The sequence below is a fragment of the Phyllostomus discolor genome, chromosome 9 (genome assembly GCF_004126475.2).
Source record: "Phyllostomus discolor isolate MPI-MPIP mPhyDis1 chromosome 9, mPhyDis1.pri.v3, whole genome shotgun sequence".
In the NCBI taxonomy this organism is placed as follows: domain Eukaryota; kingdom Metazoa; phylum Chordata; class Mammalia; order Chiroptera; family Phyllostomidae; genus Phyllostomus; species Phyllostomus discolor.
The window spans coordinates 31,172,317-31,190,629 of NC_040911.2; the positions used below are offsets into that span (position 1 = coordinate 31,172,317).

The window sequence follows — 18,313 nt, forward strand, 5'->3', positions numbered from 1 at the left end:
AGAGACTCAATATGTAAATGATACATGTGCGGGTGTCTACCAGTATTTATTTTCATAGCTATAAGTTCTGTTTATGTTGTTAGTAGTGATTTTGTTTGAGAAACATTAATTTCCTTTATTATATCAATGTTGATTTCAATCTTAATAGTTTGTAGTTTTGTTTCTAATTAGTATTTTTTAGATTATATTGCAATCCATAAAGTAAAAATGGAAAGGAGTTTGAGAAAAAATTAATCAATAGGAAAAGGAAAGCCCTGTGGTTTGGTGTTCGGGTTTCTCAGCAGACCAGCACCAACTCAACATCTCCCTTCTCGAATCTCATGGCTTCTCTCCGTGGGTCCTCTGCTACAACCCCACAGTTTGCTCGCTGTGCCCTGGACGTACTTTACATTTTCTCACCTCTGCATGTGTGCTCACACCTTCCCCACGTTAGCAATCCCAGTTACAAGGTCCTGCTTAAACTTTATGTCCTGCGTGAAATCTTTTTAGACAAAACTAGTTCACAGTATCCCGCCTCTTATCTTAGTAATTATCTCACATTTCACCCATTTGGCAATTGATTGTGTTTAATATGATATCTATACTACTGTTTGTTATGTTTTTAATTCATGTTTTTTTGGGCATTGTGAGAACAAAAGAGACTTATTTTCTTGGTGATAAATATTGTGCTGCTTGACCGGAAGTCTCAGACCAGCACAGTAAACTTATTTAGGGCATTTGTTCACATGATCAGTGCTCAAGGTTATGGGTTGCTTTTTGAGGGGAAGATTCTGTCTCTAACAGTATTTTAAAACTTCTTTAAAAGAAAAATTGCAGATCCCATACTGTACCTTGACGACTTTCAAAATGCCTTCATTGGTCCGTGGGTCTGTTTGAATATCGAACCAATTCCCATCATTTCCAGAGAGAATGAAATATTTTGCTAACCAATTGTCAGTGCCTTCTTCATCAAGATCAGTTGCCTTTAATCGTATCAGATCTGAATTTAAACAATTCTCTTCGATGTTTGCTGAATACTGCATGACATAGATCAATGTTATAGCCAATGAATTTTTCAAAAGAGGAAAAATATTTTCTAATAATCAGCATTTAAAGTACTAACAATGAATTGTCAATGATTTTGCATCATTATGTCTGATCAGAAATCTAAGAATAAAATGATTATAAACTAATAGAACTGATTTTCATGTGCTATCTGTAGAATCAAGGTCAAACTGGTGTTTTCTTTCATTTTTCTTGTTTATTTTTAATTTTCTATAACTTCCAGTAGATACATTGGCCTTTGTGGACCTGAGAGTTAGTGTTGCAGCTATTCATTTTTGTCGCCATAGCATCAAAGCAACCACAGATCACATGCAGAAGAATAAGCACAGCTGTGGTCCAATATATGTATTTTACCAAAATAAGTGGCAAGCCAGATTTAGCTCAGCTGATTTCAATTTTATGCTTCTTTATGCCTAAAGATGAAAGTGGAAGGTTGAGAATGTTTGGGACTCTGTTAGAATTAATTCAGTAAATCATCAGACTCATAAAGATACATCAATGTCATTACACGATTCCCAGAATAATAATAAATCTCTGCACTTCTGTGAGTGGAGAGTATGGAGGAGATGGTCTGTTGCTTTCACAGAGGAAACTTGCATATAACGGTGACTCAAAGGCAAATACGCAATAATAAGATATATTATCATATAAGAAATTTCAAGGTTTATACAGCAAAGCTGAGTACATCATACAAGTAAAAAAGCCAGGTTCACACACTAGTGGGAAAGGAAATTAATTATTGACATTTATGTAAAAAGGATGATAAAAGTAACAACTTACAAAAGTTTTCTCCAAGATGGGGAAATTATCGTTGACATCCAAAACCTTGATTCTGCAGGCACACTCGGAAGACAGCCCATCTGCAGCTCCGTCTCGATCCGAGCCCCTCACGAGGAGGTTATACATAGTGTGTTCCTTGATGAAGATGAAAAGGGGTTGTGAGGTTTGGGTCTTGTTTTGAATAAAATACAACACATTCAATATCATGATTCTACTTTTATAATTTTACACAGTTTTTTAATATGATTTTCTTCTATATAATTTCCATTCAACATAATGGCTGGATTATTTTTCCTCCCCTGCTGTGCATTAGAAGAATTTTCAAAATTGTATTTGCTTCTTATAATTCATTTATAGAAGACTTTACCTCTCTGTCCAGGAAGCTGGACATCGTGCGGACCTCTCCAGTGTACCTGTTCAGGATGAACATCGGTGCACCTGCTGGCTCCTGAGAGATTATCTTGTAGGCAATTTTAGAATTCAGATTGTTGTCTTCATCTGCATCTGTGGCACTTAACTTTACTACCAGTGTGTCTAGAAATGAAGATGGATATGGAGAGTGTTTGGGACTCTGTTGAAATCAATTCAGTAAATCATCAGGCAAAGGAAGAGAGAGTGGTTAGCCTTCTCCTGCATTCTCTCTCTTCTAGTTATCCATGAGAATATCAGGGTGGGGCAAAAGTAGGTTTACAGTTGTGAGTACATGAAAGAGTTTATTCTTGTATTATTATTTATTATTATATTATTTTCAATATGAGCAACTGTAAACCTACTTTTGCCCCACCCTGTATTACCATAACTTTAGCTACACCATTGATTACAAAAATAATAGTGGTTTGCTTCATAAAACACTTTACAGTTAGTTTATGAAATACTGATACTCCTTCAATGACTAAATGGCATATTAGTAGCAAAATACAGTGATCTTTAATGTATAAAAAGAAGTTCAATAAATTTTATCATAAAGCTGAAGAAATAGATTTCATCAGTCCCTTTTTTGCCATTGTCTTATGGAATTATTTTAAAATGCTTAAGTAAGAAAAGTGATAGTCATTTTCAACATTGAAATTATATTATATTCAACATTGCAATTATTTATTGAGCACCTACAGTCTTTTTTGCTGCTCATCCAGGAAGCAGAGAATTACTATTCATTGCTTTGGAAGGTAATAGTATTTTACTGAACAGTCACAAATATATAATCATTGAAAAGAAGATTTGTTCACAGTTACATAAGAAGTTCTTAATTATTCATAGCAACAAAGCACAGACATGCTAAGTCGATCCTCAAGGATATCAGCCCACAGGACAGGTTTTCTGGAGTGGTCAGTTTCCTGATGTTTTTGTGCTTCCCTGCCTGATTTCAAAGTGAAAAATCCTTGCACAGAGAATCAGGGAAAGATTGAATAGATAGAACCAGGTTTCATGGAAGTCATAGTTTGTGGAAGTACACTTTTGACCTTTGGTTAACTGTCCTCATACTGGCAAGCATTAACAAAGCTGCTAATTGGCAATCGAGTGGAGGTGTATGTAGTTTTACCTTCTCTTCTTCACCAAGCTTGTCTTGAAGTACGTTAGTGAGGAAACAATGATGGACTTTGGAGACCCCTCTCTCTCTGTTTTGCCTTTCTTAGGCCAAGTCCTCACTTTGCCTATGTTCTCCCACTTGATTTTCAACATCACTTTTTTTCAGGGCACCTGAAGTTCTCCTGACACCTTTTGATCCCTATCTTTTGTTAGCTCTTTCCTTTTCTCCTCCATCATTTCTTATCTCTTCTTCTCCAGACTCCTCCATCTTCCTTTCTTTGGCACTCCATCGTTACCTCTAGCTTCCTTTCTTATCTGCTTTACTCTTGAAATTTCTTTTTCCTATTCTCCTTTTGCAAATTTTATTTAGAGGCATAAGTACAGATGTAGATGTGAAAGGAAAGGAATATTAGTGGACTGAGGGAAGAATGAGGCAGAAGGCAAAGAGGGAGAGCAGGGAGGAAAGTAGCAATATAGGAAAAGCTTAAGTGTGGAAAGGATGTTCAGGAAGAGTGATAGAAAGGGGGAAAAATGGGAAGGTATTACAGTTAGAAATGTAATTAAGTAAGATGAAAGAAAAAGAGAGAACATACTGTAACTTGTGTAGACTGTGAAGACTCTTGCTTATCCTTCGCGAATGATCTGAAGGGTACTATCGGGAAAGGGGAGAATTCTCCCTTAAGTTCTTATGACTGGACTAATAATAAAATTGACTCAAGGCCAGATGAACAGGAGGAAAATCCAACTTTATATATGCTCATGGGGGAATCATAAATGATGCTCTGACAAATGATGGACTGGCCAGCATTTTATATTTTTTAGACAAAATAAAAATACATTTTTGGAGAATTGATGGGACATCAGAAAATTTAGTGTTCATCAGAAAGGAATTGAAGCGAGATTTGGAAAAATCTAAATGAAGTTTGGGCTTGGACAGCAAATTCATAAAGAGGTAACAAGGTTTGTTTATACAGGTTCTTTGGCTCTCTGTTCCTTAACTCTACTCTATGGGTGTCTTCAAATGCAGGGAAGGCACCTTTGACATGGAGCATTTATCTCCTGATTTTAAGGGGTTGGAGGAGGGTGGAAGACTTCAGCATGCTCTTCTTGTATTGGCAGTTTCTTAAGTAACTTTAATTCAAGATAATGAGTGTGCTATTGTGGAATACCTTGGGGCAGTTTACTCTGGGACCCAACAGCACAACTGCTGATGCGTTCTTCATCACACTCCATCTGGTGTGGTTCAGCCTGGAACTTGAGGAACAGAACAGAATAGAGCCCTCCTTCACATTCATGGTTTCACCTCAGTTTATTCGTTTGGATTAAGTGAACCACGAGCCCAGTAATGATCTCTGTGGAAAGTGCTAAGCCCCTGCTAAACCACATGTATAAGAATCCTTCACAAACAAGAGGATGTTTAGTATTTTAGACATGATATTTTTCTAGCTCAATTTTAAGTTAGAATTTGTGGGTTTTTTTCAAAATACAAATTTGACATTTTCTGAGCTTTAAGTTACTTGTACAATATTTTAATCTCTTAAAGCTTTTTACCAAGAGAAATAGATATGGTATAATACTGAGACAGAGAATCATTGTACTCACTTGCATCACTGTTTTCTTCAATGCTGGCTGCGTACACATTTTGTGTGAAGACTGGAGGGTTATCATTTATGTCCATAACTTTGACTCTAAGCTCAAGAGGCTTTTCTAAATCTTCACCCCGTGAATTCAGAGCCCGACAATAGATCTGTGGAAAGTTGGGGAAAAAAATCTTTCTCCATGAAAGGAAATTAAGTAACATGCTTGGAAATATATAAGGAAATGTGCAAAGAAACAATTTTCTCAGTAAATTCAGACTATTTTTATAGTCTAGTAATTTAAATATTGTAAAGACATTGGATCACACGCAGGTACAACACACCAGAGAATTCTGAAAAATAAACTTTTTTCTCACTCTTTTCATCTCCTTGAGCCTTTTATTTGGTTTCACTCTACTGTGTTTTATCAAAAGTAGGCATTAGTCCTGAGATAATTTTTTTAAAAGGAAGAAAAATAATATGCATAAATCAAAACTCACTGCTGTGACTTACCAAGAAAAGTGGAGTTATCTCCCTGTCCACCACTGAGGTGATGTTAATTTCACCAGTCTGAGGGTTAATGGTGAACACACCATAAGGTGGTCGATCAATCCCTACCCCAGAGATGCGGTATGTAATCTTCTGGTTCGCTTCGCAGTCTGACCGAATCTATGAGGAAAATGCCCAGGATTTAGAGCAGATCATGAACTTCACAGTGTAGCTGAATGAGAAGGAAACGGCTTTGTAGCCAGCTGGGTCTTGTATGGAAGCCCAGCACTGTGACACAGACTGGCATGACCTTGGAGAATTCACTTAAATTTGCCAAGCACCAGCTTATAATGGGATAATACCACTTATATGCTAGGTTTGTTGTGGGGATTGCATGAGGTAACCTGTTTACACCCCACTCCAATGACTGACCTATGGCACATCCACTCCTGATGCTAGATTTGTTATTATTAACATTACGTTGTTCACTTCTCTGATGTTTTTGCACATAAAGAGTTTGGCAGACAAAAGAAATCAGAATCTTTACTATTTTATAAGAAGATTGTGGCATATTAGTATGTACCTGACTAGATTTGAGTTTGAGATTTAATCAAAATGGTAGATAATTTAAATTAAGAAAATCAGATGAGACATACAGTGCTTAGAGATATTGAAAATAATTTTATAAATCAAAACCTACCATATCACTCATCTGCCAATTAGATTTTATGGCAAATAGTCTGATATCTAGATTATATTTTCATAGTTTTATATCTATAGTTCATACATTTAAACAAAGAATAATTTAAATTTTGTAATCTAACCTATATACTAAAGATGAGGACACTTGGTAAAATACTAATGTTTGTTACCTAAATATCCACAATTAATTAAAGGCAGCTAGAAAAACAACTTGAATGAGCTCCACTCTAGTCCAAAGATCTTATTTATATAGATGAAAAATCCAGGAAATCCCTCAACTAAAAATATAAAGAAAAAAATGTACAATGTGAGTGGGATAATATAACGCTGTAACTGTGGCTGAATGAAAAGAATAATTTAAAAGTTTTCCAAAAATTAAAAATGTTTGAGAAAGAACAAATCTCTTTTCTTGAGCTGAGAGTAAATCTATAATGTCATTTCTGATGCTTACTATATTTTTCATGTAAAGCTTTAAAGAAGGAGTTCTGATATGTCACTACTTTTGATTTCAATAATGGCCCAAGGCCAAGATGCCTAGAAAGAGCTAATGAAGTGGTTAATGTAGATCTTATCCTTTGTGGGTTAGTTTGTGATGGTTCTTCCCATAATGATCCTTCTTTATGGAGAGCCATTATTTGAAATACCTTTTAAGGCTCTCCTAGTCTCTTGATCTAGGAATCTAGTGAGTACTTTTGACACTGTCCTTGCTTCCTTACTTTCTTGGGGAGAATTGGTTAATTCTTTAAATCTTTAAAAAAACTGATTTTTAGAGAAAGAGAGAAGAGCGGGATAGCTAGAGAGACAGAGAGAGACACACAGAGAGAAACATGGATTTGTTGTTCCACTTGTTTATGTATACATTGGTTGCTTCTTAAATGTGCCCTGACTGGGGATTGAATCTGCAACCGTGGCATATCAGGAGGATGCTCTAACCCACTGATCTACCAGAACTCAATTCTTTAAAGTTTTGATTTTGGGGAGGGTTAGTGAGAAAAATATTGGTATATGCATACATTTCCTAAAACGCACAGGCAATAATAAGCAGAAGACAGATGGAGACACAAAGCCCAGCGGTGCTGGAGATCCAAGTTTCTCTTCGAGGATCACTCAAGGACCCTCTGCTCTGTAGCCGCGCTCGGAATGTGATAGTCAAAATGCTGCCTCAGCAACATGAACAGATGACTGCACGTCACCCGTCTTCCTAAATCTCTACGGAGTAGTAAAGACTGCAAAACCTTGAAGTGTTTGAGGGCTTTCCTGCCCCTCAAAAAGCCTTTGTTATCAGCACAGGATGCTCCTGTTATTTCACTGCTTACTCTGGCGATCGGGTTCCTCTTGGAGTTGTCCTCTCCTTCTCGACACGCTGCAGCAAACTTGATCCACTCCCGCTTTTGTCTTCTGACAGTTTGCCATTTTGTAGCGCCATTTTCTATGTCTAATTCTTTCACCTTAAGCAAAAATAGTTCACATTTCATACCTTGTTAGAACAATTTTACTTAGTAAGGTCATTTATCCAACACTGTAAGGTACACCCAGAAGAAGCAATGATATTGAATTTGAGGAACAAAAAAAGTTTTTACTAATTTGCAATTTTGGATAGATATAGCTTGGCCATCCTTACTAGCTACTTCTTTTGGAATCATGTCATTACTAACTATATGATTTTAGTGAAACAAATTTTATTAGCTGTGTGTCCAGCTCATAATATGTTATATGGAATAATATGGTGTGTGTAGTTTTTTTTTCTTTCAATCTGTCCTCACAGGTTAGTAGACATTTGGTTCTCTCCAAAACATCTGCAGAAACATTTGGTGCATGCCAAAAGGTCCCTGATGTCTGGCCTGCCCAAAAACATTTGTGGAGATGTGCAAGCTGACCCATATATCTAACCCCACATGCCATGACCAGCTAGGCTACCAAGGCAAGAAGGGTTATAATTGGCAATACAGTCACACCATAGTCATTGGACTAATAAAACATGATAGTATTTTTATGTATGAATCCTGTAAACCTAAAGTATCAATGGGTGTTACAGGCTATTTGAACCCAGGAATATTTTCTAAACTTGGATGTTTTGGACAGGACCAAATATCAAGGACATTTTGGTTTGGACCAGATGTATTTGTGGGTATTTTAAACAAGATTAAATGTTTCACTCAGTAGAGACCTTGCCCACCTCACCCTTCATTGAGCTCTGACCAAGCTTTCTGGTCTCCAGAGTTTGAAAGATTGCTGCTATTCTAGGTAAGTGTATCCCTTGCAAAAAGAAAGTTGTGCTGGTGAGTGTACTCACATAAAAGAGGGGAAGGATGGACACCACTCTGGCTACACATCCAGATACATTTTTAAACGATTAGAAGAATATGTTAACTGAAATGATGGTAGCTGTCATAATCCCGTGGACACCTGTATGGGTTCTCAATGCTGTCCTTTTGTGTCTGTGCTCGCTGTAGGTTTTTCTGTTTATAGTCTTATTCACTATTGTTGGAGGGTGTTTAATAATTTTATACCATTAAAGACTTTAGAAGTGTTATTACGTGTATAAACATATCTGTACACACACATAAACATTTGCATATATATTTTTTGTAACTCAGTGTACTTGTTGAGACATAGATAATTGTATGTTTGTTTAAGCTAAGGCTTCCTTTAATTACCACTTTGGGGGAAGGAAATGTTCCATGTGAATGGAGCTTCAACTTTCAAGAACCAAAGCATTAGCATTTCCCCATTTGTATGCAACTTCCTAAAATGTACCGCTTATTCTCCATTTTGTCAACAGAAGTTACAAAAGTAATTATATTTTCTTCATTGTTTAGTATTATCATAATGAAAATTTAACTGCCATAATAAAATAAAGTCCTGCCAGAGAAGACAGTAGCTTTGTTTCCTGAGTCCCAGTCTAAATGACAGGGGATTCTCTGTTGTTTTATTTAGTTGTGATTACAGATTTCTTTTTGTTTTTGGCATTTTCCCCTCATCGATTGACCATCCAATTGTCTTTCTTATACATGTGACTGTCTAGAGTCTTCCTCCAACTCTAATGTGTTACTATGGTTCTTTTCCTTTCTTTTAGGTTAGGGGACATAAATAAACTACTAGTGTAGTTTGCTAAGAGTTGGAGTTACTGTGACACTAAGCTGTCACAAATCATGTTTAAAATCATAGAAATATAAAATTATGGGCTTTACTATAGCTATTCTCAAATATTCTGATTTTTGATATATGATGCATTACAAAATTTATTTTTTCTTTCAATTTTTACATTGAGGAAATAGTTTTAATAATTATACATTACCTCAACAATAAATTCACTGTTTACTTCCAGCACCACCTGTGATAGAAAGCACAACATTAGTATAAATTCACATAATTTAAAGAAAGCAGTGTCATAAAACTATTGACAGTGTTCTCTGATTAATTCATTTCTTAAATATGCATTGTGCTAATAATATGGAATAAACATGGGTAATACAAAATTAATAACACAGGCTTTTTGCCCTCAGAGTCTTTTAAACTTTTAAAGAAGGCAAAGACATAAATACAGCAAGGAAAGTTAGGATGCATCCTTCAACACAGGCACCCATGGGTTCAGTGCAAGGAAAAGCGGACAACTCAAGTTATCAGGTGGATTTCAGGAAGGCCTCACACGAGAGCGAGGACTTGAAAGGGCTCTGTAGGATGAGGCTACTACGATAAGAGAAGTTGATGGGAGACATTTTTTCAGTCAGAATAGAACATAAACACAGGTGTAAAGGCACTAAGTTTAAGAGTATGTTCCAGGACTGGAAAATAATATTTTAGCTGGAGGGCAGAGGAAATAATGAGGAGACATGGGAGACAAGATGAGGAATGTCAGTTTGGAGGCCGGGCATGAAGTGTCTTATATACCCAAATAAAGAGTTTGGACTTTATTGTATAAGATGCTAGGATTAACAAAAACATTGTTTTTAAAACCTGTCAAAACATGTCAATGATATGAAGGAAAGATTACAAGGGAAAAACACTTGAAGTCAAGACACTTAAGAATTAGCAATTGCTTAGGTAAGACATAGTTAGAACAGGAACATAGGTGCTGATGTGGAACTGGAGAGGGAAGGGACAGGAGACATTTCCAAAAAACTGGTAGGACTCTTAGACTGTGAGTGCAAGGGGAGGGTGTGCCAGATGATTTTGGTGCCTTAAGTTGGCCTTCTGGGACAATGCGGGTACTTTTAATGATAACAGAAGATTCAGCAGAAGAATATCACAGCAGGGAAATGATGGCTGAAGTTTGTTTTATTTATTTTCAGTGTGCCTCTAAAGTTTGGGATAGACATAAAATCTGGAGAAGTGGAATTTATCTAAACAGGAGTACTATTTAAAGTTGCAGGGAATGAGGATATTAACAAATTTAAGAAGATCAGTGAAGTAGGCAGAGAATCTTACAGGAAATGCTTATATTTATGTAGGGGACAGAAAGAAGAAGTCTAAAAACAGAGAATAAAGAGACTGAGGAACCAGGTTTGTGGTTGCAGAGCAGGTTCTATTAACATGAAAATGGTAAAAAGTGGCAGTGGTATGGTTGTGGTGGAAGGTGAGTAAGCAAGTTGAGTTCAGAAAGAAGAGATTGGATAAAGAGAGAAGCAGCCAGAAAAGAGGCATAATGAGTGGAATTCAGTGGTAAAAAGTTAGACAAAGAGGAACTATTTAAGGGTTCATGTCTTATTGCAAGGTCAAGGAGAGTGGGAATTGAGAAAGTCTTGGGATCTTAAGCAGGTAGTCATTGCAAACTTTTGTGGGTGGTATAAGTCAAATTGCTGGAGTCAAGGAATGAATTTCTGAGAAAGTGGAAATGACAATCATAGATTACATCTTCAGGTTAGGAGATGAAAGACATGTGAGAGGTATGATGCAGTTCAAGGAGCTAATTAAATGGAGAAAATAAACTATCATTCTACAGTGGATGAAGAGCCTGAGGATTAGTTGGCATTAGGAAGCAAGAGCATGCACAGCCTGTCTGTTTTGTGCCTTCTCTAGTAGAACTTGGCAACCAGGGAGTGTGAGAAGCAGGAATGTGAAGGCTGTTCTGGAGTTGTTGGAGATTGTTATCAAGACAGAGCAGGGGCTGATGAAGTGATAAGCCACCACTGTGAACTCCGGAGAGTCAGGGAGCAGAGTAAATTCAGTGAACTGAGATGAGGGAGACACTGGACCTGGTGGCATGGGTGCAAAGCAGGTGTTGCAGGTTTGAAGGGGTTGTAAGAGGGAGTGAAGGGTGCAGGTGGGGATTTGGAATGGCAGCTGAGTCCAGAGCGGGGAAAATCAGAGAAGACAATTGTACCAGTAAGGCATAGTGTTTCTGCTTAACTGACTTGCTCTCTGATGTATCATTTTATTAGAAATTAGTAAAATATCTAGACCTGGAAAAGAAGTTCAATATGTAATAGAAGGTGGTTCTATTATTTGGTTGCATAAGATGTTTTGTTTCATAATGAATATTGCCTTTGGGGGTTAGATATTCTTTTCTTAGAAAAGTAGATGATTCTGGAAAATATAAGGAAAAGTAAAAATCACACAGAACCTAACTACTTGGAGATTACTTATTATTGTTAGTATTTGGAGAATTTTTTCAGACTTTTATTTCAAAAACATAGACAAATTGTAACTTTTTTAAAAACCAAAAAAGTTGTAATATACACACCATTTAATAATCTTTTTTGCTCAACAAGTATCATGATAAACCTTCATGTCAATGAATACATACATACATACATCAGATGTCATACATTTTGATAGTTGCCTTGTATAACTTACATTCAGGTGATGATAGGACACTAAGGTAAGAGAACCAATAAATTTTGCAGTTTAGCGCTGCAGACTAACCCCTGCTGTGATTCTCAGGCACTGTCTTCTATGGGGAGGTTAAGTAGAAGGCTGCCTTGGTGGATGCCAGAAGGTTGGTGAACTCGGCACATGAGTCCGTGGTTAACAAGAAGGTCTCCTCCTCTCTTGTTTTCAGCTTCCTGTTTTCTCTTTTTACCCTTTCCTCCACTTCTTTTTTCTCTCTTCTTTCTCTCTTCCTCTTGCCCTTCTTGATCTTTTCTTAGGTGTGTCAGAGAATCAGGGTAGCCTCATTATGCTGCTTACCCTCATAATGCGATCAGAGATGTGGCAGGTCATTTTCATTGTATTCTTACCCTGGTTTCTGTTAGCTTTCAACAAACTTGTAAAGCTAATATTGTATTTACACAGTGTTAAGACACCAGCTCAAGAATGGACCCAAATCACCATTCTATTGGTTTGTCGTTGTTGTTGTTAAATTAATTAAACCAGGAGGCCATTAGACTAAGGTGGCTCTGATGCCCATGGAACATAGGTAAGCCAACCAAAATCTAAGGTTGCAAGTGCCTCAAGGCTACACAATTGAAACCTAAAAACAATCACAAACATTCAATTACGCTTTAAGCTAAAGCCAATCAATGATATCTTTACTTTGCTTCCATCTTTTCTTTATAAAAATTCTCCCCCAATGGAGAGTTGGTAGGGAGGAGGGCTGGATTGGGAGTAAAAGGGAGAAAACTGTATTTGAACAATGATTAAAATAAAATTAAAAAAAAAAAAGAAAAAAATTCTCCCCCAACTTCTGTTGGTGGAATATTTCTAAGCACTCCGGTTTTGATTTTTGCTCAGATAAATTAAAAAAAATAATATGTCTCAGTTTATCTTTTAACTATTCATTTACATAACACCTAAATCTTCTCTTGAATCATCTGATATTTTACTAAGTTGCTCTGGTTTTGCTGATACTTTACTGTTATATAACTGTGGCCTCTGGTTCTCGGAAAATATTGATGTTTGTGTTGATCACTATTAATATTGTTTTGAAAAGGCCTTCAAAAGATTTTGTTTATGCAGCCTTAACTTTTTAAAAAGATTTTATTTATTTTTAGACATGTAAGGGAGGGAGAAAGAGAGAGAGAAAAACATCAATGTGCAGTTGCTGGGGGCTGTGGCCTGCAACCCAAGCATGTGCCCTGACTGGGAATCAAACCTGCGATGCTTTGGTTTGCAGCCCGCACTCAATCCACTGAGCTGCGCCAGCCAGGTTATGCAGCCTTAACTTAAAAAAAAATATGTTTTTCAAAATTTTATATGTCACTATGAAAATATAAAATTTTCTATAGTGACATATAAAATTTTTATTATAAGTTTAAATAGCTACAAAGGATGGAATTTAAAATTTATAAATGTTGATGTTTTAAATAAACGGTTACATTACATTATTTTTAAAATGTAGTCCACAGGATCTAAATGTTGTAGTTATTTCATGTACTGTTCCATCCATTGAAAAATAGGTGAATAAGTTCTTTCATAATAGTTAGAAGTTTTATTTCATTTCTTTTTCTTTTTGAATTCTTATATCTTATTCCCATGTAGTGAACTATGTCTTCCATAGGTTCATCTGATCGGAATATATTTTAAGCTTTAAATATATTTAAATATCTCTTATTTGATTGAGCAACCTACCATATTTTGCCATGTATAATGTGCACCCCTGTTTTTAGCCCAAACTTTCATGAAAAAAATCTTATGTTTTAATTTTTTAAATTCAATTATTTATTTATATTTAAATACTTGTTATTTGTATTATAAATGGCATTATTTTGCATACAGATATCGTTATTGCTTTCTAGATTATACTTTTAATGCATAAGCATAAATAAAATAATTAAAAACATATATAGATACAGAGTTAGTACTGCCCATATATAATGATGTGCATCCTCATCATTTATTTTTCCTAAAAAATTTGAGCAAAAAAGTGTGTATTATCCACAGCAAAATATGGTACTTCTCTGCAACAAAAATATGTATATGATTAGAAATTTTATTCCATTGTTACTTTTATAACTGTATAGGTGTTAAAAATCAATTTCTTCTAGATTAAATTAGCTTCACAATTATTAGCAGCACAGTTGATTTCCAGCAAATATAGAAATTTTGTTACAATATCATTAATCTAGGAAATAAAATTTTATCAGAAGTTTATTGCAAAGGCATGGATGAAGGTTTTAAAAAATAGTTCATGAGCAACTATTACTGGTAGAATTAAATTTTAGCATCAATTCTATTTTGCTTGGTTTTGCTCTTCAGTTGTAAGTACTGGGAAAAAACTTGTTCACATAAATAGGTGGATGATACTGGAATTTTTTTAGTGGCAGAGTCATTAATTCTTAAAACTTATTTTGAATTTATCACTTATATCTACAGAGTAATCTGTCATTAAATATTTTTTTCTGTTCATTTTTTAATTTAAATTATTTTATTGTTGTTCAATTACAGTTGTCTGTATTTTCTCCCCATCCCTCCCTGGCAAAACGATTTTTAAATGACCTATTGGCTGACAACTGCAGTATGTCCTCTTATAATTTTGTTGAAAATACATGATTGAAAAACCATGACTTGCAAAGTTTCTTTTTAAAGAAAAGTTCTTTTTCTCAATACTGACATAGATATTTTGAATTGTCTCTTAGTATAGTGCACAAGATACTTTTATGATTGATCACAACATAACAGTAATACTTGCAGTGGGTGAGAGGTGTGACTTTTTTAAAAGGGGGATTTGGGAGAGGAGAACCAGCTTGATGTCTCAGGTTCAGCTGCGTGGTCAGCCAAATGGCTTAAGGAAAGAATATAGTTATGGAAGCTGAGGATCTAGTAAATGGTTCCTTTAAAACTATCTGTACACGTGTAGCCTTTGAAGTGCTTTTGTATTGAGGGGATATCTGTGTTCCAATTTGAAGACTATTGTTATAGTAGGAATTAAGCTAGCAAGTTGTTTAAATTGGTGTATATTTCTAAGTCAAATAATTTATATCTTAAAGTGGATTGTATCCCTAAATTATAAATTAGCTTCATTAAAAGCAATATGGTATAGACACAAATACTTTAGACTTGAAGCAGAAGAACTGAGCATGAGTCTTGACTCTGTTTACCAGATAGATGTGACTTTGGATAAAACCCCAGCCTCTCTCTGATTCAGGCAGAGTAAAAATGTGAAAGTAGCAGGCTCAGTACATTAATAAAGAGGGAAGGACAGTGAATGAGGAGTTTTCCTCTGCGCTTCAGAGGGTGTGCTCACAGAACTTCCTAACACACAAAAGTACCAATCAGTCATTTTGAAACACTTGGAATTAGTCACAAGACTTCCAGAGGGAAAAGGGTAGGGTGGAAGGATGGGTGAAAAAAGTATAGGGGAATATAGTAAATAATACTGTGATAGCTGCTCAGTGATGGATAGACTTAGTGTGGTGAGCACATTGTAGATATATTACATACCTGAAACTAATAAAATATCCTATGGCAACAATACAAAAAAATAATAAAATAATGAAAACTAATAAAAATTAAGGTTTTCTGTCTGGAAGAGAAAAAAAGAAAAAGAGAAAAATAAAAAAAAAGAGGTAGACATGCTTCCCCTCCTTATGCAACCACAGAGAGAATTACAACTAAACCTCAAAACAAATAATACCAGAGCTGTCAGAAAATCGAACTGTATGGAAGTCCAACAACCAAGGATTTAAAGAAGCTGCATTCGTCTAGGTGAGTTGAGGGGATGGAGTCACGGAGATGGTCAGGGAGGAAAAGACATATGGTGTGGCTTGGAAAGGCAGTGGGGAAGGAACAGACAGTCCCACATTCACATATGGTGGATAAAAATCAGGAGGGACACCTTGGGAACCAGTGATCCCAGCCCCAGGCCAGACAGCACAGCCCAGGGTTCCAGTGCAAGGAAGATAAATTCTCATAACTTCTGGCTGTAAAAACCAGTGGGGGTTGGGGTGACAGAAGAAACTGCTGGTTACTCAGGAGACTCTGCTTAAAGGGCCTGCACAGCCTTATAATGTATGCAAACCCACCCTTGCTAGGATTCAGCACCAGGGCAATATCTGGAAGACTGACAGTCACATATGGGGAGTGGCTGAAGTGACTTAAAATAGGGTGAATGCCTGGCAAACCTCCAGAAACCAGGCATTGTTCCCTCTCTGAACTCTCCTTCTACAAAGAACCACAAAGCAGTGAAGTGGGTTGCTCTGCCCTGGAGATTACCTAAGGCTCCACCTCAAATAATCTACAGGTGCCTTTTCTACAATAGGCCATGATACTAAGACAGGGAGTCAAAGAAGCTCTATCTAGTACACAAAAGCAAGCACAGGGAGGCTGCCAAATTGAAGAGACAAAGAAATATGGCCCAAATGAAAGAACAGAACAAACCCCCAGAAAAATAACTCAATGAAATGGAGACAGCCAACCTATCAGATGCAGAATTTAAAACACTAGTGATCAGGATACTCAGGGAACTCATTGAGAATGACAACAATATAAAGGAAGAAATGAAGGTTACGCTATATGAAATAAAGAAAAACCTACAGGGAGCCAATAGTGAAGAGGAGGAAACTGGGACTCAAATCAATGATTTGGAACATAAGGAAGAAATGAGCATTCAACCATAACAGCAAGAAGAAACAAGACTTAAAAAAAATGAGGATAGTATAATAAGCCTCTGGGACATCTCCAAATGTACCAACATCTGAATCATAGGGGTGCCAGAAGGAGAAGAAGGAGAAACTGAAAACTTATCTGAAAAAATAATGAAAGAAAGCTTCCCTAATTTGGTGAAGGAAATAGACGTACAAGTTCAGGAAGCATAGAGAGTCCTAAACAAGTGGACTCAAAGAGGACCACACCAAGACACATCATAATTCAAATGCCAAAGGTTAAAGATAAAAAGACAATTTTAGAAGCAGCAAGAGAAAAGCAGAGAGTTACCTACAAAGGAGTTCCCATAAGACCGTCAGCTGATTTCTCAAAAGAAACTTTGCAGACTAGAAGGGACTGAAGAGAAGTATTCAAAGTAATGAAAAGCAAGGACCTACAACCAAGATTACCCTATCCAGCAAAGCTATCATTTAGAATAGAAAAGCAGATAAAGTGCTTCCCAGACAGGGTAAAACTAAAGTTCATCATCACCAAGTCATTATTACATGAAATATTACAGAGACATATTTAAGAAAAAGAAGAAGATCAAAACTATGAACATTGAAATGGCAACAAATTAACAGTTCTCTACAACTGAATCTAAATAAAACAAACTAGGCAATAACCAGAACAGGAACAGAATCATAGGTATGGAGTTCATTTGGAAGGCTATCAGCTGTGAGGGGGAAGGAGGAGAATGGGAGAAAATGTACAGGGGTTAAGAAGCATAATTGGTAGATAAAAAAGAGACAGGGGCATGTTAAGAATAGTATAGGGAATAGAGAAGCCAAAGAACTTACATGCACAACCCAAGGACATGAACTAAGGGAGGGATTGCTGGAAGGAATGGGTGTACTGGATGGAGGGGGGCAGAGGTGGAAAATTGGAACAACTGTAATAGCATAATCAATAAAATATATTTTAAAAATAGGAATGTTCTAAGTTCATTTCACTTTATTCTTGTCTTCTCTACAGAACCCAAATCAAGTGAAGGATAGTACTAATTGTATATAACACAGAGAATCTTTGAGTCTAAGCTCTTTTTCATGCTTTTGCTATCTCTGATATTTGTTTAGGTCAGGGCAATTGCAATGCTAGATCACAGGTTCTTGTCTAGCAGAACTTATGTTGTGCCTGATGGAGGCCTCTGTGGTCCACTTCCGGTAATTCTTTGTTCTGTTTGGTTGGCTCTACTGATGAGGATAACATCAGCCAAGCTCTACATGCCCGCTCCCTTTCTGTGCCTTTCTCACTGAAGAAACTCAGCAGATTTTATTTTCAGGCCCATCAAAATCATGAGTTCTGTCAGGAGGCTCCTCATTTTCCAGGAAACACTTGTGAATGGGCGTTTTGGAAGAAACATTAAGTGACATCATATTCCTAAATTGCACACAGCATCATGACACATCATGTGAAGAATAGGTATGGGTCTTGGGATAATACAGAAATTCCTTGCCTATAAAAGTCACCTTTCAGAGCTTGTGTAGGTCACGTATCATCTGAGAGGGGGTTTGGCCTGAGAGCCTGGCTGAAACATACCACACAACATGGAGATGGCTGAAACCAGTTACCCCAATGGTGGAGTGCCAGAGAGAGTTAGAGGCACCTGCAGTTGAGGGAGCAAAAATAACCCTGAGAAATGTTTTGGTGTCCTGAGTGTGTTACAGTCTCTG

General features: G+C 36.5%; 1 protein-coding gene across 1 annotated transcript in view; it reads right to left on the minus strand.

The window, feature by feature from the left end:
- The window catches only part of DSG4 (desmoglein 4), a 29,965-nt gene extending 17,711 nt beyond the window's left edge, over positions 1-12,254 (minus strand). The window contains 8 exon segments of the mRNA XM_036009440.1: positions 831-1,016; positions 1,825-1,959; positions 2,192-2,358; positions 4,954-5,098; positions 5,442-5,597; positions 7,436-7,567; positions 9,418-9,453; positions 12,249-12,254. Coding sequence (XP_035865333.1) covers positions 831-1,016; positions 1,825-1,959; positions 2,192-2,358; positions 4,954-5,098; positions 5,442-5,597; positions 7,436-7,567; positions 9,418-9,453; positions 12,249-12,254 — 963 coding nt within the window.
- Between the last annotated feature and the right edge of the window lie 6,059 nt (positions 12,255-18,313).